This window comes from Asparagus officinalis, chromosome 1 (assembly GCF_001876935.1).
Source record: "Asparagus officinalis chromosome 1, Aspof.V1, whole genome shotgun sequence".
Lineage (NCBI taxonomy): Eukaryota > Viridiplantae > Streptophyta > Magnoliopsida > Asparagales > Asparagaceae > Asparagus > Asparagus officinalis.
Window position 1 is genome coordinate 130,011,298 of NC_033794.1, and position 23,283 is coordinate 130,034,580.

The 23,283-nt window shown below is 36.7% G+C and overlaps 2 protein-coding genes across 2 annotated transcripts in view; both read left to right on the plus strand.

Moving 5' to 3' along the window:
• Positions 1–3,082, plus strand: part of LOC109841819 (50S ribosomal protein L1) — a 7,130-nt gene extending 4,048 nt beyond the window's left edge. Inside the window, 6 exon segments of the mRNA XM_020410760.1 lie at positions 806–870; positions 955–1,002; positions 1,084–1,191; positions 1,592–1,679; positions 2,029–2,075; positions 2,482–3,082. Coding sequence (XP_020266349.1) covers positions 806–870; positions 955–1,002; positions 1,084–1,191; positions 1,592–1,679; positions 2,029–2,075; positions 2,482–2,559 — 434 coding nt within the window. The 3' untranslated portion in view covers positions 2,560–3,082.
• LOC109850561 (uncharacterized WD repeat-containing protein C2A9.03-like) lies at positions 4,482–16,694 on the plus strand. The gene is made up of 10 exons (XM_020420632.1): positions 4,482–4,703; positions 6,091–6,216; positions 6,458–6,625; positions 6,704–6,790; positions 11,489–11,623; positions 11,761–11,871; positions 12,358–12,449; positions 12,531–12,636; positions 15,640–15,726; positions 16,056–16,694. The coding sequence occupies exons 2-10, from the start codon at positions 6,109–6,111 to the stop codon at positions 16,467–16,469; spliced, it is 1,308 nt and encodes a 435-aa protein (XP_020276221.1). The 5' UTR covers positions 4,482–4,703; positions 6,091–6,108; the 3' UTR covers positions 16,470–16,694.

Here is a 23,283-nt window from a genome sequence, read left to right on the forward strand (position 1 = left end):
CAATGATATTCTCTTCCTTTTCCTGTGTTTTATGTCCATCTCTGCTTTTGTTAGCTCTCTTTCTGTTGCACCTTCCTCTTTCATTTCCTGCTTCGTAGGTATCTGATTATTGGTTTGTCTTCTAGGACTGCCATTCTATGCAAGCTACAATTTCTTCTTTGAACTCAGCAGGTTGCTAATTATGATATCTGATTTATATATTCTAGCATTTGCTCACTTATTATCATCATTCATTTTGAGATATTGATCACCCAAATCTCATATTTTCGGACACAAGTCTCCTAAATCATCATATTGGGATACAAGTTCCTTGAATCTCATCTATTTGGATACGAGTCCCCATATCATCATATTTGGATACAAGTCCCCAAATATTTTGTTCTTTGAAACAAGTCCCTATGGTTAATTCCCATTGATTAACCCCACTAAAGAAACGGGGCTGTTATGAATAAGATTTTAAATTGGAGGGATTTAGGAAGTTTGGCAAGATAGAGTTGGTTTTAAATGGGTTCAACATTGACTTCTTTGCCTTTGCAAGAGAGTAGGTTGAAGACAAGGGGAAAAATGGAAAATGGAAACTAAGAGCTTCAGTAGTTTAGTTGGGTAAGCGGTTGAGAATTAACCAGGGAGACTTATTTAAAAAACTTATTAGTTTTAGGGGACTTGTATCCAAATAGATCGATTTAGGGGAATTGTATCCAAATAGATGAGATTTGGGGGACCAACCTCAAAACCCCTTTCTTTCTACATCTTCCTTGCTCAATTGATTTCTTTCTAAGATATAATTCGTAAATGCTACTTGCAGGAGGGGGTAAACTTAACTTCGATAAATGCATATCAACTCCTATGTTTATGCCTCGCCTCTCCAAGGTTTGTTGGATGGAAACTTAGAAATATATTTCTGTATATTTTATTCGAGATATTCTTTATGCTTGACTGTGAATTTTTATTCAGCATATAGCTAAGATTCTCGGTCCCCGTGGTTTGATGCCAAACCCCAAAGTGAGTTTCTGCATAGATTTCACTGCTTTCTATTTTCCATTCCTTGGTAATTCTTCTTTAATGCTTCCCTCCCGTATATAGCAAGGATCTGTGACGAGTGATGTTGCTCCGGCAGTCAAAGCCGCAAAATGTGGCCGTCTTGATTTTAAAAGTGATAAAACTGCTAATGTTCATGTTGGACTTGGGAAGGTATGATGTTCAAGTACTTATTTCTCATTGAATATAAACATGTTATCATGAATAAATATATCACAATTTTGGATGAAATTTAAATATACTTGTGATGGAAGGATTACTCTAATACACTATGAAATATATCCACATACGGAAGTAACAGGATGCTGCCTGCGCAACACTTACAGGGGTTGCATAACTTCACATGGAATATTTTCATTCATTTTTTTTTCTGACCTATTTTCTAGAAACAGAAGCAGGACTTTGTTCCTATTGCAGTAATTCAGTATCTTGAGTAATGGATAAGTAGCATGTGGGGAACAATTCAGATTTGTGTGCGCTCATGATTCCAATATGAAATGGAACTAATTGACTTTTGTGTGTGTTGTGCTGCAACATGTATTGTCATTTACAGGTCGACTTCTCAGAGGATGCTTTACGTGAAAATATTGGGGCATTTGTGAATGCACTTTTGGTTGCAAAGCCTGTGGGTCTTAAGAAAAGTGAGTGGCCTCTTATGCATTTATGTTTGTTTGTGTGCTCTGAAGAGCTGTAGTTTATCCTTTGGGAAATCCTGAGGTCTATACAGTTTCAAGGCTTTATGTGGTAGCAAATGAGAAATTTTGGAATAAAACATTAGAATTCAAGAAATATTTAGCTGCCTAACCATGATGATCAGAATGCATCTACATTTTGCTTCATGGAGTGGTGCATTGATTGTTAATCATTCTGCTAAATTACTCTACATGTATGCTGAAGATCAGAATGGGACTTCTCCAAGCTTGGCTTCCATTTAATGCTTACTATTTTCTATGTCCACTCAGATAACTTTGAATTTTCTTTTTGCTGCAGCTTCGAAATATGTTGGCTATGTGAAAAACTTTACACTGACCAGCACGGTGAGTGTTACTTCAGGCTCTCTTGTTTGTGAGACACTTCTTCATAAAGCAGAAAACTTACAATTATTTTTGTATGACACTAATCACTGGTCTGGGATTTGTCCCTTATTATCTAGCATGACCCTTGAGCATATCATCTGAATCTATTACACACTGAATTTGTAGATATTTGATATTTTGTACTCAGGTTGAATGATTAGTCTTGAATTAAAATGTCACCGTCATACTTTTTTTTTAATAGAATTACTCAGGTTGAGTGACGAGTATAGAATTAAACTAAACGTCATGCTTTTTTTTTTATGATGATACTAGTAGATATGGTGGTTCATGATCTTTTCCCATTGAACTTTTAAAGAATAACTATCCGTAACATATTACTCTGATTTTTTTTTTTTTTTTGGTTCAGATGGGTCCAGGATTCCCCATTACAATACAGTCATTATCCATAGCTGCGGATAACTACACCAAACAGCATGCGAAGTAAATGATTGTCTGTTCACAGTGGAGCAAGCGAACAGTTTTTAAGGAAAGTAAACCCTAATCACTCTTGAAGCATAATTCAAATGCCCCTGCTTCTTCCTAATGCAGTAGACGACCCAAACTGAAGTTTCTTCCGGCAGAGCATCTTCTATTCGTACTGTTCGATGTTAATGGTGTTGTAGTGTAGCTCTTGCATGATATTTTGCAAGATGATGGCTGTACTTAGTTGGAGTTAGCTTTTCGAAAGCACCAAAATTCGAGGTGTAGACGCTAGTGTCTCTTATAGGGAGGTTATTATTCTTTTTTGTCATTGGCTGCTGATCACTGAAACTCTTGCTGATAATCCATCTAGCGCTATGCGAAGTTCTTTGGTCTTCCTACGGTGTAGGTTTCATCACAAGTGGCAAAATTCGGGCACATTTTTGTGTTAACATGTAACCTGCTTTTGTGCCTTATTTATGTTTAGATGAGTACGAGTTCAATAAAACTAGTACATACTGTTATGGGTCAGTCTGATTTGATCTTTCATCAAGTTTTGCTTGAAGGTATGGTGTTCATGTTGTTTTTTCTCAGAACCTGTTTTTTAAATCCACAGTACAGGGGTGAAGCTAATACCTCTTCATGTTTCAACATTAAAATATGACTAGTGGGAACATCGTGCAAAGCACGATATATATATATTTTTTTCTGCTACAGTAATCCCGTTTTTAACTGCTATGATATTTCTTTGATTTTTTGGATTGCTGTAGTATCCCATTTGTGTTATAGTAATCTCGTGTGCTACAGTTATTTTTTCAAAAAAACAAAGTGCTTAGTTTCTTGTTTACTACAGTAATAATGCTACCATAACATTTGCTGTAGTGTGAATAGTGAATCAAGGATTCTCCTACTTGTATAGAGGAGTAGATTCGTGGTTGGTTGTAGTGAAATCCTATAAAATAATAAATTTGATAAGTAATATCACTGTTTTTTTTCATGTGATCATATGCAAGTTATTTGCTCGCACAAGTCATCAATAATTTTTTTAATCAATGTGGTATTCCAATTTCTCTACAATAAGAATATACAAAATTCATAGCGGATACAAACATGCCGGTTTCTTTTTGGGAATTTCTCATCATTCCATTGTCTTTTTTGGAATTTCTCTGCAACTAGTTTGCGGTCCGTGCAAAGCACGGTATTTTTTGCTACAGTAATCCCACTTTTTTAATATGGCATGATTTCAAATTTTGAAAGCGCTACAGTATCCCGTTCTGCTACAGTGCCTTTTAAATGCTACAGTATACCCATGTGCTACAGTAATATTTTAAGTAATTATTAGCTACAGTAACAATACTACAGTAAATGCTACTGTAGTATTTACTATAGCATGAACAGTGAATCTTTGATGCTCCTATTTGTATAAAGGAATAGATAAGAACTTACAAAATTCGTAGTTCCTTCAAACAGCTGACAATTTGGAGGAGACCTACAAACTAGCTGGATATATCATAAAAAAACAGAGACATTTTAAAATAACTTAAAATCTGAAGGGCCTAATGGCAATTTCTACGATTCGGATACTAATAATTTCAAAATAACTAAAGAACCTGAGACCTAATATTCTTCTCCCTAATTTGATTATTTGAGGGACTAACTCACAATGTGATAAGTTTAAGGAACTAATTTCAAAACATAAAAGCTTTAACAAGGGGTTAATTTCAAAATATGAAAGGTTTATAAGACACAAATATCGAAGAAAAGTGGGGCTAAAAATCACGTGGACGCATGTGACTTGCCGCTATAGTTCCTGAGTTCAGGACCGTGGCAATTCCGTTATTTGACCAAATTCTAGGGCTAAAACAGTAAAGTCCCGCCTACTTCCTCCTCAATAGTACCCATCCCTTTCTTCTTTTATTTCGCGTTTGGGCTAGCGTCGTCAAGGAAATAATCATAATAATAATAATAATAAACAAATGAATTAAAAAAAAACACAAAACCAAAATAAATAAATCGAAATCAAAATTAAACACAAAACCCTAGAAGATTCGTTTCCTAATAGATAACTGCTGAATTTTTGGGATAGCGAATTCGTTTGGGAATCTCTTGGTTCTCGATTCCTCGCACGTGAGTTTGATCGAGATCTGAAGTGTTTCGATCCGTAAAGAGGTAAAGTTTCTTCTTTTTTTTTTTGAGATTTTAACTGAATTTTTGTGTGGTTTTGGCCTTTTGTTCTATTTGTTATTTTAGATCTAGGGTTTTGTTTTTGTTCGAAGTCTTGCTTGCTGTTGTGATAAGGATAGGGTTGAGGTTCTAGGGTTTTGGAGTCCGATCTTTGTCGTTTCGGGTTTTAGATAGATTTTGCTGACAGTAGTTGGATGTTAATCGAAGATATGATGCCTAAATCCTTAAGTTGGGCGTGGGAAATTTTCAGTTAAGGATGACTATAGTTCATATTTTCTTAATTTTTAGTACTTCTTCAGTATTTATATGATTTTTTTTCTTAATAATACATTTGGTAGACTGATTTGTTTGAATTGTTAGTTACATGCAGACTCTATATGAAATTAATTCTATGATAATTGTGGGCGGTAGAAGCTTGAACATGTGAGTGAAAAAATGCTCCTTGTTAACAAATTCCTTTGTGGCCTGTTTGGATGGAGGGTAGAGAGGGGGAGGGGAAGAGAAATTTAATTTTATCATTGTTTGGAAGTTCCATTTAGGAGGGTGGGGGGAGGGGGGATTTGAGCCAAAATCTTACACCCCAAATTGGGGTGTAATGAAGGGGAAGGAAAGGGAACTTTTCCCCTTCCCTTCCCTAAGTCATCTCCCAAATACACTGTTGGCCCTGAATTATTTACATATTCACCCTGAATTACTTAGATATCGTGATGGTATTCCACTGTGTTTTAGAATTACACTCATTATAAATATAAATGTTTCTGTTGTGCTCTCCATTTGTCGAGTGAAACATATTTCTGCTGTAACATACTTTAGTGCTTGAAACTCGTTTTGAATTGTTGATTGTGAATTGCATGAGTTTCTATAACTGATTTCTATTGTATGATATGTGTGTTTGGACCTCTCTTCGGATTGTTTTTATTCTTGTGGTGACCTATTCTGACAGGGATATTTCTTTGCTTACCATTTCGATAGCTGCTAAGCTTTGTTCCAACTAATTAATTGGTGGCTTTATTTATCTTCAACCAGTTCGGGTGAAGACTGCATCCTTGTTGAACTGAGACTGTAACCTTACTTGTTTTTTTGGCTTCCTTCCATGTTTTTTATTCTGTCTATAGTAACCTTAAGAACCAAGTGCTCTGCAATTGTTGTGAACTTATATCCCCAAGTTGCAGCATTATTTGTACCTCCTTTTTCCTGTTATTTCCTCTTTTAAGCGAATTTTTTTTAGAAGAAAGAGTCTTCTACTTAGTTAAATATATGTTTTGGTTTTGAGATCTAGTAATCTGTTAGCATGCAGGCATGTGCTATGCTGGTTAGGGCGAGTTGCTGAGATTAATTTGACAGTTCTGACATTATTATGTCTCATTAGCAGGTGGGAGACATTGACAGAATGGCGGATGACTATGAGATGAATGACATGGAGGATGATATGGATGAAGAATTTCATGAAAGAGGGATGGAAGATTCAGATTACGACGAGGAAGAAAACGCCCATTCAGTATGTCATATCCATAAATATTCTTCTCATAATTCTATGCAGTACAATAGTTTCTTTTCCTTTTTGGTTAAATTCTAATGAGGACATGCATTAACAGTCAATTGCTAGTTTCTATGTCTTTTTTGTGTTTGATGTTTGGACATTTGCTCTTTATGTTTTCCATGACGGGTCCTATTTAATTTTTAACGATTACATTTGTACTCGTATGAGGCACTAACAAAGGCTTCCTGATTTTGTGCAGAATGATAGAGTAACAGACACTTCATCTGCAGAAGCAAGAAAAGGAAAGGATATCCAAGGGATACCCTGGAATAGGTTAAGTATCACAAGGGATAAGTACAGACAAACTAGACTAGAGCAATACAAGAATTATGAGAATGTTCCTAATTCTGGAGAAGTTTCAGCTAAGGTATTCTAGTTAAACAGTTTTAGATTATTTTCAGTTGTATTTTCTTGAACATCCTAATTGGCATCGTCTTGTGCATAGGAATGCAAACCAACCAAGAAAGGAGGAAACTATTATGAGTTTTGGCGCAACACAAGAGATGTGAAGTCGACTATCCTTCATTTTCAGGTAAGATAAATGTTTCTAATTATATCTTTTTTTTTGTTTCAAATTAGAGTCCACATTAGTCATAATGTATAATATATTTTTCAAAGCCTCTGTTTTGTATATAGTGTTTCTATTCTAATTTCATTACCAAGCACATAATCTTGGTACACCTGTTGTCTGGGTGTTATACATGCACTGAAATTAGAATTAACTATCAAGATCAAGAAGTACCAATTTGCATGATAAATTTCTTTAGTTATGTAAAGTAAATTATAAACTAGTGTTGTCAATGCGCGAGGCGCAATGCGGGGCGTATAACATCTTTACGCAGACATGCGCAAGGCACAACACAGTGTGCGTGCCCAAGTGATGCGGGCGCACACCACACATAATTTTTCAAGATGGATAAACAAGCACGAAAAAACATGTTTAGGAATTCACATAAAAATATGTCAAGATAAGTAATATCTTATTACCAAATCACAATATAAGGTCTTAATTTCTAATACTAACACATCCAACATAGTGATAAAATTCATAATTTTTCAAATCAAATGTCAAATCAAGACTAATATCCAAGCAAAACCAAATAGTAAACAAGAATTAGTTAGGGTCAAGGTTATCGATAGCGGATAACGTCATGTAGCGGTGAGGCATCACTAAGGCTATTTCGGGCTATTGCGGCAAAATAACGGTAAAAAGCGTAAAGCCAAATAGCGGTCTAATTTAGATATGTATAAATACTAAAAAAGAAAAATTAAAGAAAAATCTAAGAAATCTAAAAGTACATATTGGATGATTTAAAGAGATCCTAAACATGAAATAGACATGTAACCATCATGTAATACCGAATATGATTGGAGGAATCAAAAAGTCGTTGTCTTCGAGAAGAAGAGCTTAGCGGTGACATGACTGCCCTAAGAAGAGCTCACGGTGAAAGAGGTGAGATGAAGTATCAAGATAGGTGCCAGAGACTATGAGAGGTGGCGGGAGTATGCTAAAAATCACAGGAGATGGTGGAATGCAATGGTCAATGGTTGAGTTTAATTTTAAAAAAATAAGCCTCAAACCGCTTTTAAATAGCAGTCAAAAAGCAAATTTCGAATGCAATCGCTCACTATTTATCGTTATGACACACTATTGATCGCTTTTGCGAACAGACATATTCCGCAATATGTCACCGCTATTGCACGATAGCGTCGCGGGCGATAGCGTCGCGGGAAGGGACCGCTAAAGCTATTAGCGCCGCTATTACGGGGCTATTTACCGCTATTTGTAACAGTGGTTAGGGTCCTCAATTGAAGGCTTACTAAAAAGGCCTACTGTACAGTGGTAAGGTTCATAAATTTTCAAATCAAATGTCAAATCAAGACTAATATTCCAAGCCAAACTAATTAGTAAATGAGGATTTGTTAGGATCCTCAATTGAAGGCTACTAAAAAGGCCTACTAGATTTATTTTGTTTTTTGGTAAATGGGTTATTGGGTATAAAGACTCGATTATAATGTTAACGAACAAAAATATACGAGGCTATGTACTACACGCACCCTGTGCAAAGTCAGGATGCTTGCGATGTGCAAAAGGCGTTGCTGCATCAGATGCGGGAAGCTTCGCCAATGCCCCGCATCGCAAGGCGCATGAGCCGTGCGCCTTTGAAAACGCTGTTATAAACTGTATATCTAATGATAAACCAGATATGCGGGACAATGTTGCAAGGGCAGGTGCTGGAGTATATGTAGTAACTCCATTGTTATGTGCAAGATACTGAATGAGCACATGTCTGGAAATTTCAGCATGTTTCTGGCCTTGAACCGACTTTGAGACAGTTGGATTTTGACTGGAGTTTAATATTCATGATTTATGCAATGATTTATACTTTTTGAGATTTAGAGTTCATGTAATATTGCATTCGCAACATTTCTTGTTATAAAACTTGAGGTGATACATACGTGCATATATACAGAGATTTACTTATGGCCAGATATATGACATATTCATACCTGAGGTACATAAGATTTTGATATCAACGTTTTGCATTGTCTGCCTATGTTCCATCTCCCATGTCCATATCATGGGTGATTTATTAGATAATTTACATCAGGTTAGTTATAAGTTGAAATGTTGAATTAATCCTCATGTTTTTCAGAAAGTTTGACCACACCGTCCGAACAGAAACGGAAGATCAAAATTTTGTTGCAATCAGTCTGCCTAAAATCAAAAGAATAAGGTTTTCTACTTATAGAATGTACTCTTGCGCCCGGTTTTGTACGTGGGAATCAAGTCAATGAGAATGGAATGAAGTGAAGAATGGAATGGAATGCTCATTTTCATTCTCTTTGGTTGTGATTAACGAATGAATAGGGAATGACAATCTTTTTTTCTTTGGTATTTGGGTAATCTATAATTAATCATGTTATGTTTGGTACTTATTATAAGTTTTTTGATTCCCACTTAAGTGGGAGTTCTCGTTCCTTACTATCTCATTGGGAATGCATGTTTCCACATAAAGTGAGAATTGATGAGATGTGAGAATGAGATTTCTAGCTTTCAAAGACGTGCCGTGTTTGGTACGAACGAATGAGATGTGAGAATGAGATTTCTAGACTTAGCATTCCATTCTCATTCATTCCCACATACCAAACGAAGCGTTAGAGAAGATAGTCATCTTTTAATTTGACCATGTTATGTAGGTTGAAGGGAAAAATGAATTATTCAAGGATTTTTATAACTATGCTTGTAATAAGGATTATGGCGAAGCAGCATTCCATGCTACTGCTTCTCATTTATGTTGCATCATATGTGTCTATTTTTATTCTTGAAATGCTCTGTGTAGGCTCTGAAGTTGGTTATCTTTCGAAGCAGCATTCCATGCTACTGCTTCTCATTTATGTTGCATCATTTGTGTGTATTTTTATTCTTGAAATGCTCTGTGTAGGCTCTGAAGTTGGTTACCTTTCGAACCTCTTATCTTACTCGCACCGGCATTTTCTATTCTTACCTACCTAATTTTACAAAACTTTTAATTTTCGTTTTTACTGATGTTCAAAGTCAAGAGTGAAAAGTTGTTTTCTTTCCTCTTCCTTTTTTGTGGTGGCGGTGGGTGCTGAATATTTTTTATTAATTTACATGTTGTAGTTTATGGTATTAATATCGTTAGTCAGAGGATATAAGAGATGTTTGATATGTTGAAGTCCATGCAATGAATTCTTGGAGAGCACTTCGCTAAGTATGATTAGTAAGCTTCCTTTTTGATGATATTCAAAGAATGTATTTGATCATGCTTTTCTATCAAGTATCCTCGTTGAATTTTTTATGTTGTCAATTGAGTCAATGATTATGGGTTGGGTTGTGGAATTTCAAGAGTCTGAAAGCTGAAGTTCAGCAAAAACATCTTAAATTAGAGTTTGAAAGTTGTGGCTTGTGGGTACTAGGGCCTCATATATTTCTTTTTCCCCCTCTTCTCCTTTCCCTTTTACTGTTTCTGCATTATTCCTGAGTCTGGACAATAAAAAATGCACTTGAAATCCTTCCTATATCCACCAAAACAGGACAATTTTTGTTTCGATAGTATACTAAGAACGTCTCTTTTTTCTCGGAGGGTCATAAGTGTGTAGGGTTCTGGGATTGCAAGCTAGAAAATGCTATAGTTATTATTGAACATCTAGAAGTCACCAAGGTATTCCAACTATTTGAAAAGTAGGTTGGCAACATCATTTTTCTCTAAATCTGTTGACAATGTTCTGATCAGCAGTGTATTCAATTGCTAGGAAGACTCTGACTTAATTTCCAATGCTTCCGCGGAGTCAGAGTTGTAGGATCCTGTAAGAAAGCAACAGTAGTTCTGGTACCTTCAAGGTTCCTATAAATATTGGCGATGAAATGACTGGGATTAGTTGTCCATCTCCCTCTGGAGTAATTAGTGCACACTTTTAAAGGACTTATATGTGCACACCCAAATAATGTTGGTTTGGAGGAGCATTGCTCAAAACCTTCTGAACTAGCGATTGTGTCCCAGCTCTAAATGATCATACACTGAAATTAGGCTACATTTGCAACCAAGTTAGCTGGTGTTGCATTTCGAAGGGGTCATTGAAATCAGATGTGCTAAACATATATATGGCAGTATTTTGCATTAAGTTTGCTGCTGGGATGTTTTCTATAGTCGTATATTTGCTGAGATGAGGAGACATAAAGTACACTGTGTTATTGCTAATGATTCTTTGTCATATCAGGTCTTGCAAATTTCTTAGATTGTTGTTGTTGGGAAACTATTAATTCTTTAGATTCTGCAGCTTTCCGTGGACATTTTTCTATAAACCAGTAATTCTTATTTTCTGTCAGCTGACATGCCGTGCCTTTTCTCCTTCATGATCATACACTGAAATTAGGCTACATTTGCAACCAAGTTAGCTGGTGTTGCATTTCAAAGGGGTCATTGAAATCAGATGGGCTAAACATATATATGGCAGTATTTTGCATTAAGTTTGCTGCTGGGATGTTTTATATAGTCGTATATTTTCTGAGATGAGGAGACATAGAGTACACTGTGTTATTGCTAATGATTCTTTGTCATATCAGGTCTTGCAAATTTATTACATTGTTGTTGTTGGGAAACTATTAATTCTTTAGATTCTGCAGCTTTCCGTGGACATTTTTCTATAAACCAGTAATTCTTATTTTCTGTCAGCTGACATGCCATGCCTTTTCTCCTTCATGCAGCTTAGGAATCTAGTCTGGGCAACATCAAAGCATGATGTTTACCTTATGTCACACTATTATGTTATACATTGGTCTGCTTTGACCTGTGAGAAAACTAAAGTTCTGGACGTTTCAGGGCATGTGGCACCATGTGAGGTGAATGTTTCTTTTGTTGAATAATACATATTCTGGAATTCCTTTTCTATTACCTTGGAAAAGACATGCTTTGTTTAATCATTTTTTATAGCAGAATGTATTTAATTAATCTCACACTGCATATTTGTTTGGTACAGAAACATCCAGGTAGTCTATTGGAAGGATTTTCACAGACACAAGTCAGTACACTGGCAGTTAAGGATAAGTTGCTTGTCGCTGGTGGATTTCAGGGAGAACTTATATGCAAGGTTTGGTTCTTCCTTTAACCAGATTCCCTTTCATATTTTTGCACACAATCTGATGACCAACCAATCATGCGCCTTCGTAAAGTTGCTTTTCTAAGAAGGGTGTTAACCTAGATCATCTGAATTAGGAAATAAGAAATCTTCAGATTCTTCTTATATCTTAGGTTGTGGCTATGTGGCATGACCATGTTACACAAGTAAGCCATCTCCTGAAATGACAAACAGACCATCTAGCATGTATTAATTTCATTGAAAATTGATAGAAAGCCCGTAAAGAATATAATGTTGGCACCTCTTTATCCTTGAGAAAGATATCAGCATGTTTTACTGTTTGCTTGTAGGACTTAACATGTTACATTTTATCTCCATTGAACTCGAAGTTGCCAAAAGATTTGCATGCTGGGACATTTTTTTGTAGAATGATAAATGTGACCTAGAAGGTGGATGATTCTATTTTATTTCTTATAATGATGTTTTGGGAAATTGCAGTATTTGGATCGACCTGGAATTAGCTTTTGTTGCCGGACAACTTATGATGACAATGCAATTACTAATGCGGTGGAAATTTACAACAGCTCCAGGTACATGGTTTTTATGCTTATTCTGTCAGTTACTATACTCTGAAATTCTGCTTTGCTAATTTTGTTTTGTCATCTATTCAGTGGGGCTCTGCACTTTATGGCATCAAATAATGATTGCGGAGTCAGAGACTTTGATGTGGAAAAGTTTCAGATATCTAAGCATTTTCGGTACCAATGGCCAGTGAATGTAAGACATCAGTTTTCAGTTACATGTTCTTTATGCTTTTGTAAGGCTGAATTTTTACGTAATCCATGTCCTGGTCTTGCAAATGCTTATTACTAAAAAATAGTAATACCACTAACAATATGAGGAGTTTATTGCGTATATACCCCCTGTATTATGGGCATGTGCCACTTATTATCCTTGAATTTCAAAATAGGCATGCGCATTCACCCTTGAGTGAACTTGTTTTGAACTTTTTGCCCTCCCTCCCTCGCGTTCGTTCATTCATTCAATCCATATATTCAATGAAAAATTGAAATACGAGGATACATTATAGGGATATGTACGTAAGAGAGAGATTCGGTTTGGTATTTGAGTAAAAAATTCTTTTCAAGGGTTTACATATGCACATGTTGTTATAATTGAAATGGAACAGGATTGATTATTGGAAAATGAGTACTCACTAGTCATATTAGTCATTTAGTCATAAATCTTTTCCCTGCTTTTGGCATTCAATGAAATTAATTTTATTGGAGATAAAAATTGAAGAACTCTTCACTAATTCAAAGTAAATTGAATCCTGTGGAATCACTCTTATAAAGCAAATTGAGTTCGATTCTTTAATGATCCACATTACTTCTAGTTCTGTCGAAACAAAGGATTTCCTTTTTCTGTGGAAAAGACCCGTATCCATAATGATTCGTTCATTCATAGAGCTATGTACTCGATCGCTGACATTTCTTCAACACCTCTCCCTACCGACCTATCTCTCCGTTCCCACCCTCCCCCTTGCAACCATCCCCCCACCTTCTTACCCGTCCACACTTCCTTCACCTATTTATCCAACCTGACACATTCACCCTTTTAACCCATCTATCCAAGACACATAGGGCTATCTAAACTTCTAAAGTCCATCTGCATTTTATCTCGGCAATGAATATAGTTTTCCTGATATACTTCACGTAACAAGTCACTTTTTGTTTATATCTGGTAAGTTTTTTGACTCACTGATATTTCATGGTGTGGCGAACTTTTGGACTCAATTGAGGAAACAATTTTTGACATCTCTGAATTGCTCAATTAGCTTTCTTGTCCACCAAACCATATTTTCTGTTGGTACTCATAATATTGTTCTAGACCCTATTAATGTATCTTCATTCATTATTAATATTACATATTCACGTTTAATATAAAATGATGTTCACTAGAATCACTGCACGTTATTGATGTATGATACATATATATATATATATATGTGTGTGTGTGTGTTGTATGTTATATATAGGTAGCAGCTTTTATCTCAGTATCTACCTGTCCTGTCTTTATAGTTTCTGTCGTATTGGAATATGAATCACTTTGAAATTTATTATTGAGACCACTGCTACTCTCTGGATCCAAGTTAATTTTGACACCGTTGTCATGAAAAATGATTTAAGGACCCAAAATATGGGACCAATGGAGGGGACAGGTGAGGTATCCCCTCCCTATTGCATAATGAGTTAGCACAACCAACTCATTATGCAATAGGAAGGGGACACCTCACCTGTCCCCTCCATTGGTCCCATATTTTGGGTCCTTAAATCATTTTCCTAACATATTATTGTACTGTAGATACAGGGAGTGTCTCTTCTTGTTTTTGATTTAGAATACCAAATCAAGAACCCTATATTTGGAATACCATATAGGGAGCTTGTTAGAGCCAAATATTCACATCATACTCCCTAAATTTGAGCTTAGGACATGGGATAGGGAGCCTCTTGAGCTAGGACAGTGGTTTTACCGAGCTTTGGTTGTTGCGGAAGAGGCATAATAAATTTACCCACAGCAAAAAATCAAGGAAAAAACCAAGTATTGTGAAAGATGATGTTGACCACAGCGTAGTCTGCGTAGAGGAGCACAAAAATATATCTTGGGAGTCCATTCGTTCGCAGCGGAAAGCTGAGAGATAAAATTCACTAATATGCAAGCTCCATCTTTTTTATTAAATTTGCATGTTGCGGATAAAATTTTATTTATTTTAGTTTTCAGCTCTGAAAACGTTTGGGCAGTCCCTAGATCTCACATAATATTAATCCACATGGTATCTGGTTTAATGGTGAAGCAAAATCAAACAAGCCTTATCTAGGGAAAAGATTGCTTGCTAAAAAGTTGCAATTTTTTCCTTTAATTTATATATTTGCTCATACGAAAAATCCCATCGTAAATTTTTTTTTTTTTTTTTTTTGCATTAGTTTAGAAACTACTTTGTAAATCGATATCAAATACATATTATCTAAATAAAATCTGCCGAGTAAAGAAAATTAGGAATAATATCAGCCAATTTATACAAATTAACTGACTAAAGAGAAAAGATCTAAAGAATCCTATCACACACACTGATCCCGTAATTTACCCCCCGAAAAAAAACATAATATTATTTACAAATAATAACATCGAAGTCAAGGGGGCAAAAAATTCCAATTCCTCTACCTTAAAATCGACGACGGCGACCGTTCTTGAACGACTTTGGCCGTCTTCTTCGATCGGAAAACCCTCATCGGGCTCGGAAAACTCCACTTCCTTATATATATATATATATATATATATATATATATATATATATATATATATATATATATATATATATATATTTGTGTGTGTGTGTGTGTTGTATGTTATATATAGGTAGCAGCTTTTATCTCAGTATCTACCTGTCCTGTCTTTATAGATTCTGTCGTATTGGAATATGAATCACTTTGAAATTTATTATTGAGACCACTGCTTCTACTCTTTGGATCCAAGTTAATTTGGACACCGTTGTGATTAGTATGAAATCTGCTGGGTATAAGATCTGTTTGGGTTTTGTGTGGTTTTTTGCGTGAGGAGTTGGATGAATGTTGCTCTGCTTCTGGTGGGCTTGTTTATGACCTATAATGTTTGTTAACTTAATATACTAATTTTTTTTGTGCAAAAGCTAAACACACTCTTTAACATGGATGGAATTTGCATGTCTTCCAATTCTTCACATTTGGCATTACTTCTTTGTAGCATACATCCCTGAGTCCTGACGGGAAGCAACTTGTCATCGTTGGCGACAATCCTGAGGGAATTCTGGTGGATGCTCATACCGGAAAGGTAAAATCATTTTAAAACTTTTGGTTGCTTGCACTTTAATACCCCAAAGTTTCATTCTTTTTTATTCTGATACCCTGAAGTTCTATCTTGACAATTTGATGCCCCATTCAAATTGATTTTAATTTGAAAATTTTGATAGCGTCAAAGTGCTAACTTCGTTCCTCACTTTACCCAGACTCCAAAAAAAATACAAAATTAGAGTCAACATTTATGCACTTTGGCGTAACAAGTTGGCAAAATAGAACTTCAGGGTATCAGAGTTAGAAAAGGGTGAAACTTTGGCGTAAACACACAATACCTTCTAGTTAACACAATTATCCTCATCACAGAACATCCAAGAATTGCAAGGGCACTTGGACTACTCCTTTGCGTCAGCATGGAACCCGGATGGCCTCACATTTGCGACAGGTAATCAAGACAAGACCTGTAGAATCTGGGACACCCGAAATCTATCAAAATCTTTAGCTGTCTTAAGAGGAAATCTTGGAGCGATCCGATCCATCCGATACTCATCGGATGGTCGGTTCATGGCAATGGCAGAGCCTGCGGATTTTGTCCATGTCTTTGATGTAAATAGTGGGTATCAGCAAGAACAAGAGCTCGATTTCTTTGGGGAGATTTCTGGCATGTCCTTTAGTCCAGACACCGAGGCTTTATTCGTCGGTGTATGGGACAGAACTTATGGGAGCTTATTGCAGTTTAACCGTAGAAGGAAGTATTTGTACTTGGATTCGCTAGTTTGAGGCTATGAAGATGGCCAAGGATTGTGTTCTTGATATTATAAGGTTGGGACGTTTTAGAAGTCTATAAAGGGGAGAGGTGTAAAGTTATGGTTTGAGGATAGTGCAGTTAAGTAGTGAATTGAAGAATTCCATAGCTCACTGTAAAAAAAAAAAAACACCCATACGTTTGTAGAAGAGTATTGACTGTATTTACTCATGGTGTTAGTGTTTTTTTTTTATCATGAATCCTCTTGGCTTCCTTCGTGATATTCGGAGGTAGATACTGGGCAAGCTCAAGTTGCAGAAAATCCTGGAGATTTCAAAGATTTTCTCCTGGAGAGTGGAATGGGTTTTGTTGAATTGAAGCTATATTACGTAAAGGGTGAGGTTACCGACTTTTAGAGAAATAAATATATAATGGGCCATTGTAAAACATGGACAAATTTTCCTTTTGCTTTTCACGTAAGGACCCAAGGAAGCATCAGTTTTGCTGATGCAGGGAAATGACAATTAACGCATTGATATTCAGTTTTTATATAATCAGTTTTTATATAATCACAGAATATTATACATTGAATACAATACGGAACACGAGATATACAATACAAACCACAAGAAAATAAGAAACAAAACAAAGAAAAAACCAACATATGGTGCTTATTTACTGCGTACATCTTTTGGAATAATAGGATATCCTCCGTAAACGCTCCTCGCCGAATGCTTCCAGTCCAGTAGTGACGGATCCAGAAATTTTTTCTTAGCGGGCGGACGAGCGTCAATTTGCCTTGATTTTTTTTTAAATATTATGCGACTATAATATCCTTTCCAATTAGCTATTTCAAAGTATTGTTATTATTATTTAGTATTGCGTGATTTTGCATGATTTTTTTTTGGGTTTGCAACTGCACCCTTAGCTAGGCTTTGGATCGGCCTTGCTTCCATCGACTATGGAACTCGCCCTCACCCTTAAGGTGTCGGAGAGAACGCTTGCACTGCGGCTCAGTAACCTTGAAGTACCTGCATCGACCGTTTCTAGCTTCGTGTCCGATCAATCCACAGAAAATACAGTACTTGGGGAGATTTTCATACGACACGGGCAGCATAACACCGCAAAATGGTAGGCTCCATACTAATGGCTTGGAAACATCGATATCGACCCTTACGCGAACGCATCTATCGCTTCCATCGTGGATCTCTTCGAGGGAAGACACTGTATTTCCGAACACACGATTCAACGAGGCCAGCAGTTCTGGAGACGGCGATGTGTGTTTTGGGAGATTATGCATTCGAGCGTAGAAGGGAGAGGTGAAGAAAGGGTATGCGCGGGGGGGTCGACAAGGTCTGCATCTCTGGACGGACACCAAGTTATCTCGGAGCACCCAGGGAGCTCCTTCGACGACTCGGTCCACTTCAGATTTCGCTTCGAATTTCGCGAAGAAGACGTCGTCGTCTCCGCAGTACCCTGAAATGACGCAGGCGCACTTCCATAGGACGGGAAGCTCTCGTTGGAGCTCCGACAGGCTCGTGGCTTCCTCGGCGATGATTTTGAAGACGAGGTATAGAGACAGGTCCTCTCCCTTGAGGAGAACCGATTCGGGGATTTGGATGGGATCGGTGCGGCTCATGAGGGCGCTTGCGGTTTGTTTCTTTGGCGTGGTGCGGCTCATGAGGGCGCTTGCGGTTTGTTTCTTTGGCGTTGGCAAACTCATCTCGCTCTACCTCCTTGTTGCTTATAAGCGAAAGTTTTTCGGAGGGGGGACCTGGTCGAAGTCGCCATTTGCCGGTAAATAAATCATTATGATCATTGTTTTCCCTCGTTAAGGATGACTTGCGTTTTACTATAATAACAAATCACAAAGTCAGACATCCAACTATCCAAGCCATTGGCGCAAAAGGGTTGACCATCTAATGAAGACGCCATTGTTGTTTGTTGTGCTAATCATATAGTTTGCCTCTTCAACTTGATCATGACGTCGTCTTTTGATGATCTTCGTTCATTATCTGTTAATTTTGCATTGACATTTGTGCTAGCAAGCGATACAGACGAAGGCACGAATCTCAAAGATAGCATTGATGTGTAGCACATATCTCAAAGCGTAACGAAGGGATAAAAAAGTTTGGTGGACAAGCGCTCCTATCCACTTAAGTTTATAGGGGTTTTTTACTTTTCAAAATATTGCTTTAACGTGCCTTATATACTTTGGCCTTTCATTTCAAGTTGATACCCGCTAGGACTATATTTGTCTTGCTTTACCCAATATTACCCGTTGACACACTATACATGCTTTTATATTGACTGTTAGGAGTGGAAATTCTATCAACATCATAATGAACGATGAGAGGATATTTTGGAGAAAGTATTCGGTGAGGACGATCCCTAGCATTAAATGTGCATCCAAAAAAGTATGTCAACCGTTGGATTTGGGCACGAATCTCGAAAAATAATGATCTAATGGTTGGCATCATTTGGGTGTACATTTGGCGTCATGAATCCGAATGTATTCGCGACTTGTTCGATGTTTTGATCCCTTCAAACACGATAAGAGGATGAATGTATTAGAGGTTTCATTATCCCTTTACGGGGCATCATTTGGATGAATAATTTTCTCTTAAGCCAAATGGCGAATATAGAAATTTCTTTCTTATGCTTGATGCCGTCACATAATATGGTGACGTGTTACCCCACGTGGATTAGAATTTATATCTCTTGCCCCTAAATTGTCAATGGAACAATCCCCCCCCCCAATCACACACACACCTTTAGGTAAATTATAAGAAACACTTCATCTAAAAAGTGGTTTTCAAGAAAGTCTCATGTGAGAAGTTGAAAAAAAAAATTCCTCTCATCCATGATCACCAACGAAACCATTAGTTTTGCAATGAAGTTTGGTTCTTCAAATATATGCACAAACATCTTAACGCATAAAATCTAGGTGAATAATAAAAATGTTAAATTGTTTGACTTTAGGTGATTCTTTTCTCCAAAATTTTCCTTCCAATTCCAAATATTTGTGAATTTGAAGTGTGAACGTCTTTCCAGATGTCTGCACAAGTGCAAGCACCAAAGAAATCGTTTTCATTATAATATTATCATTTTCCCTAGCGGTCATATATAGAGGAAAACTATCTTTTTTTGAACCTTTTTAGTTGAAAAATTTTCATGAGAAACAATTTCATTATAAAGTGACAATTTCTTCTTTTAGATGTTTGGCAACTAGATAAAGTAAATGAAAAGTACAAAGTAAAAAAAAAAATATCATGGCATTTTTATTTGTAGATGTTGTTTGGATGATAGAAAGTGAGAAAATGGAAAATTGAGGTCAGTTGTTATGAAATTAAGTTTCTATATATATAACATTGTTGGTTCTAATGAAAAATGGATAGTTACAAGTGAAAGTAATCTCTATAATATTTGTTTCTCTACTCTCTACTCATTTACTTTAAAATTTTGAAAAAGTGAAATCATTTTTCACTTTTTATTTACTTACTGGTCGCCTACAAATTGTCAAACAAGAAACGAATAGAAAATGTGGCATTATGTTCAATTTTTGCTCATTGTCCATTGCTCTCTAATTGTCAAATGCCTCGGTCGCGAAGTGGTGCCTTAAAAGCAAAGTTTTCCATTTAGGGGCTGTTTGGTTGGTTTCCTAAAATCAAAGAAAAGGAAATAGGATCATGGAAACCATTAAAAGTTAATTTCCATCCTTAAAAATCACCGATTTTATCCAATAATATGGTGACAACTTATCTAATCTTATATCCTTTCTTACTTTTAAGAATGAACCAAACACAATAAATGTGTCACATCATCCATCTCATTTTATCTCATCTCATCTTTAAAAATGAGTCACATCATTCAATAATATGATGACAACTCATCTCATCTCATTAAAACTTGATTTCCATTCGTTTCCTAAAAAAAAAAAAAATCATGAAATAGGTTTCTCTAAATATGAGTCACATCATCCAATAATGTAATGACAACTCATCTCATCTATTTTCTTAGTTTTAAGAATGAACTAAACATAAGAAAAGAACCTATTATAGAAAATAGATTTTTTATAATTGATTTCCTTGTTCTTTTAGCCAACCAAACAACCTCAAAACAAGTCATGGAATTTATTTCTTAAAAAATCACCCACATCATCCCATAATATGGTGACAACTCATCTCATATCATCTCATTTCTTACTTTTAAGAAGTGAACCAAACACAAGAAAAAACCTATTATAGGAAATATGTTTTATTTTCTTATTTTTTTAGCTAACTGTAGGCTGTCTAAAAATTAATGTGGATAGTTGATCCCCATCAAAATACCAATGCTAAAAGTTATAATTTGACGACTTTCAGAATATACGAGAGTTACAAGTCGACAACTCTCATATTTCAAAGAGCCGAATGCAAGGATTACAAGACGACGATCTTTGCACAACTTGAAAAAAGAGATTACAATTGACGATCTCTTCAAGCCCAAACACAGAGCTCATAGTTGCGTTCCAAACTCAAAACGTAGAGCTTATCGTAGCGTTCCAGACTCAAAACGCAGAGCTCATCGTTGCGTTCCAGATTCAAAACGTAGAGCTCATCGTTGCGTTCCAGACTTAAAACACAGAGCTCATTGCTGCGTTTCAGATCCAAACGCAGAGCTCAACTACGCGTCTCAAGTTCAAGACGCAGAGTTCATGCCCATAATGCGAATTTCGCGTTTGACTCGTTCAAACACGAGCTGAACGGTTCCAAAACCGTTTCTCCTGATTTGAGGGGGATTACACCCCCACCAAAGAGCGATTTTATGGGTTAGTTACACCCCTTAATCCCCTATAAATAGCTAAAAACTTAGTTGAGTTGGAAGAGGCTGGAAAATCAAGATCAGAGAGCTTTTTGAGGATTGGCATCATCATCTTCGGCTAGAGCTTTGGTGAAGGATTTTCTTGGAGCTTCGTTCTTGGCTTGAAAACCGATTTCGGTTAAATCAAAAGAGGATTAATCTCCTTTTTCAAACTAACCCTTCCATAGAGTTTCGAACTCGTTAAGAGCTCTTTAACCCGTTAAGAGTTCCAAACTTACCTCACAAGTTCTCCTCAACATCAAATCAAGAGGAATCAACCAAGTTTCACGAGGCGAGGCGTTCCGATCTTCAACGAGATACAAGAATCAAACTCCCAACGACACCAAACAGAACTCAGTTTTAAACAAATGGAAGGATCTCTGTCGATTTCTTCTTCCTTTTGTAAATCAGGATACCGATAGAGAAGAGTTGTAATTTCTTCTAACTCAGTTAGAGAGAGATTACAGTGAGAGATTGTATTCTTTCTTTTCCTAAGTCGGTTAGGGAGATTGATACAGAATTTTATTCTCATTACTTCTTCAATTTTCCCACAAACACCAACCAAACAGCCCTTACTACTTGATTTCCAATAATATTGTCAGAAGAGGTAGAAAGCTTCTGACAATCCCACATGAGAAACTGATTTCTCAAAATTCATTCTGAATCCGCTATTTGTTTGAGCTAGAAAAATATTTCTCATAATGTTGACCGTTATTGTTTATGAGAAACCAATTTTAGGGTTTCTGAGCATTACTGGAGTTGAAAAGTCTTATGTTTGAATTACATATTATGCGTTTTGGAGGATGAGATTTATTTATTTTTTATTAGATTCAAGAGTCTTTTTTTTATGGGTGGCACTAGGGGCACACTCCCAACCACATTCCAAACCACATCCTCTCTTTCATATACTACAGTACACCGGGTCCCACATGAGATTTTAAAATTTTAAAATCTCATGTAGGACCCGGTGCACTGTAGCATATAAGAGAGGGGGTATGGTTTGAGATGTGATTGGGGGTGTGCCCCTATCATTTTCCTTTTTTTATAAGATGCAAGAAAATCAACAGAAACGTACCGGCAAGGTCTATTTCTTTGGGCGGCGACTGCAAGGTGTATTTATTCTTAAACCATGGATGGCTTGCATTTATTAGTCTTGTTATTTGAAATATTCAGAAGGAGGAAAAATAAAATAAAATAAAAATAAAATCAATCCCCTGTCTAATTCGAGTAGTCAAGCTCTTCATTCTTTATGAAACTTGCTTCTTCAATTCATTCTCTATGAAAGTTCTTTCATTCTTCATTCTTAGTATAGTCATACTTTTATTTTTATACTCGCCCAATTGGAACACGAGACTTTGACTTCTATTCCGTAAAACTATCTAGTGGATTTTGTTTACTAGCTAAATAGCTGATTTACTTCTTTAAGCACCCCATGAAAGATTCAACATTGTAAATCTAGGCTATCTATGGAATGTACAACCACTGTTACAACCCCAAAATTACTAAATACTAATCCTCATAAGGAAACTGACATGTGTCCCACTCCACACCAAATCAAATCACCAAGCCGACATAACCCACATCATCATAGGCCGACTTGATAGGCCGGCACCTTACTAGACCGAGTGAGAAGGCGGTACCCGTCGACCAACTTATTAGCTCTGCATTGTGCAATCCACTCGACCAACACTCAGTCGTCTATTCTCGGCTGACTCGATAGACCGACACCTTGCGAGGCCGAGTGAGAAGGCGGTGGTAGTCGGCCCTCAACTCGACAAATAGAGAGGTAAATATCACCTCGAATCCCTCGCCAGCCGACTGCCCCTGCATTAACTACCATGACAAAATCATAATTGCTCTAGCCTCCATAGTCTTTATGACTCATCGGACGTAGTCAGTATCAAGCATCTGCTGTCATTCCCGCATTAAATAGCTAGGTGACTCATTCCCCTCAGCGACCGACACCTGTAGAATGTCTGCCGACTCAGCAGCCTAGCTGGACTCGGC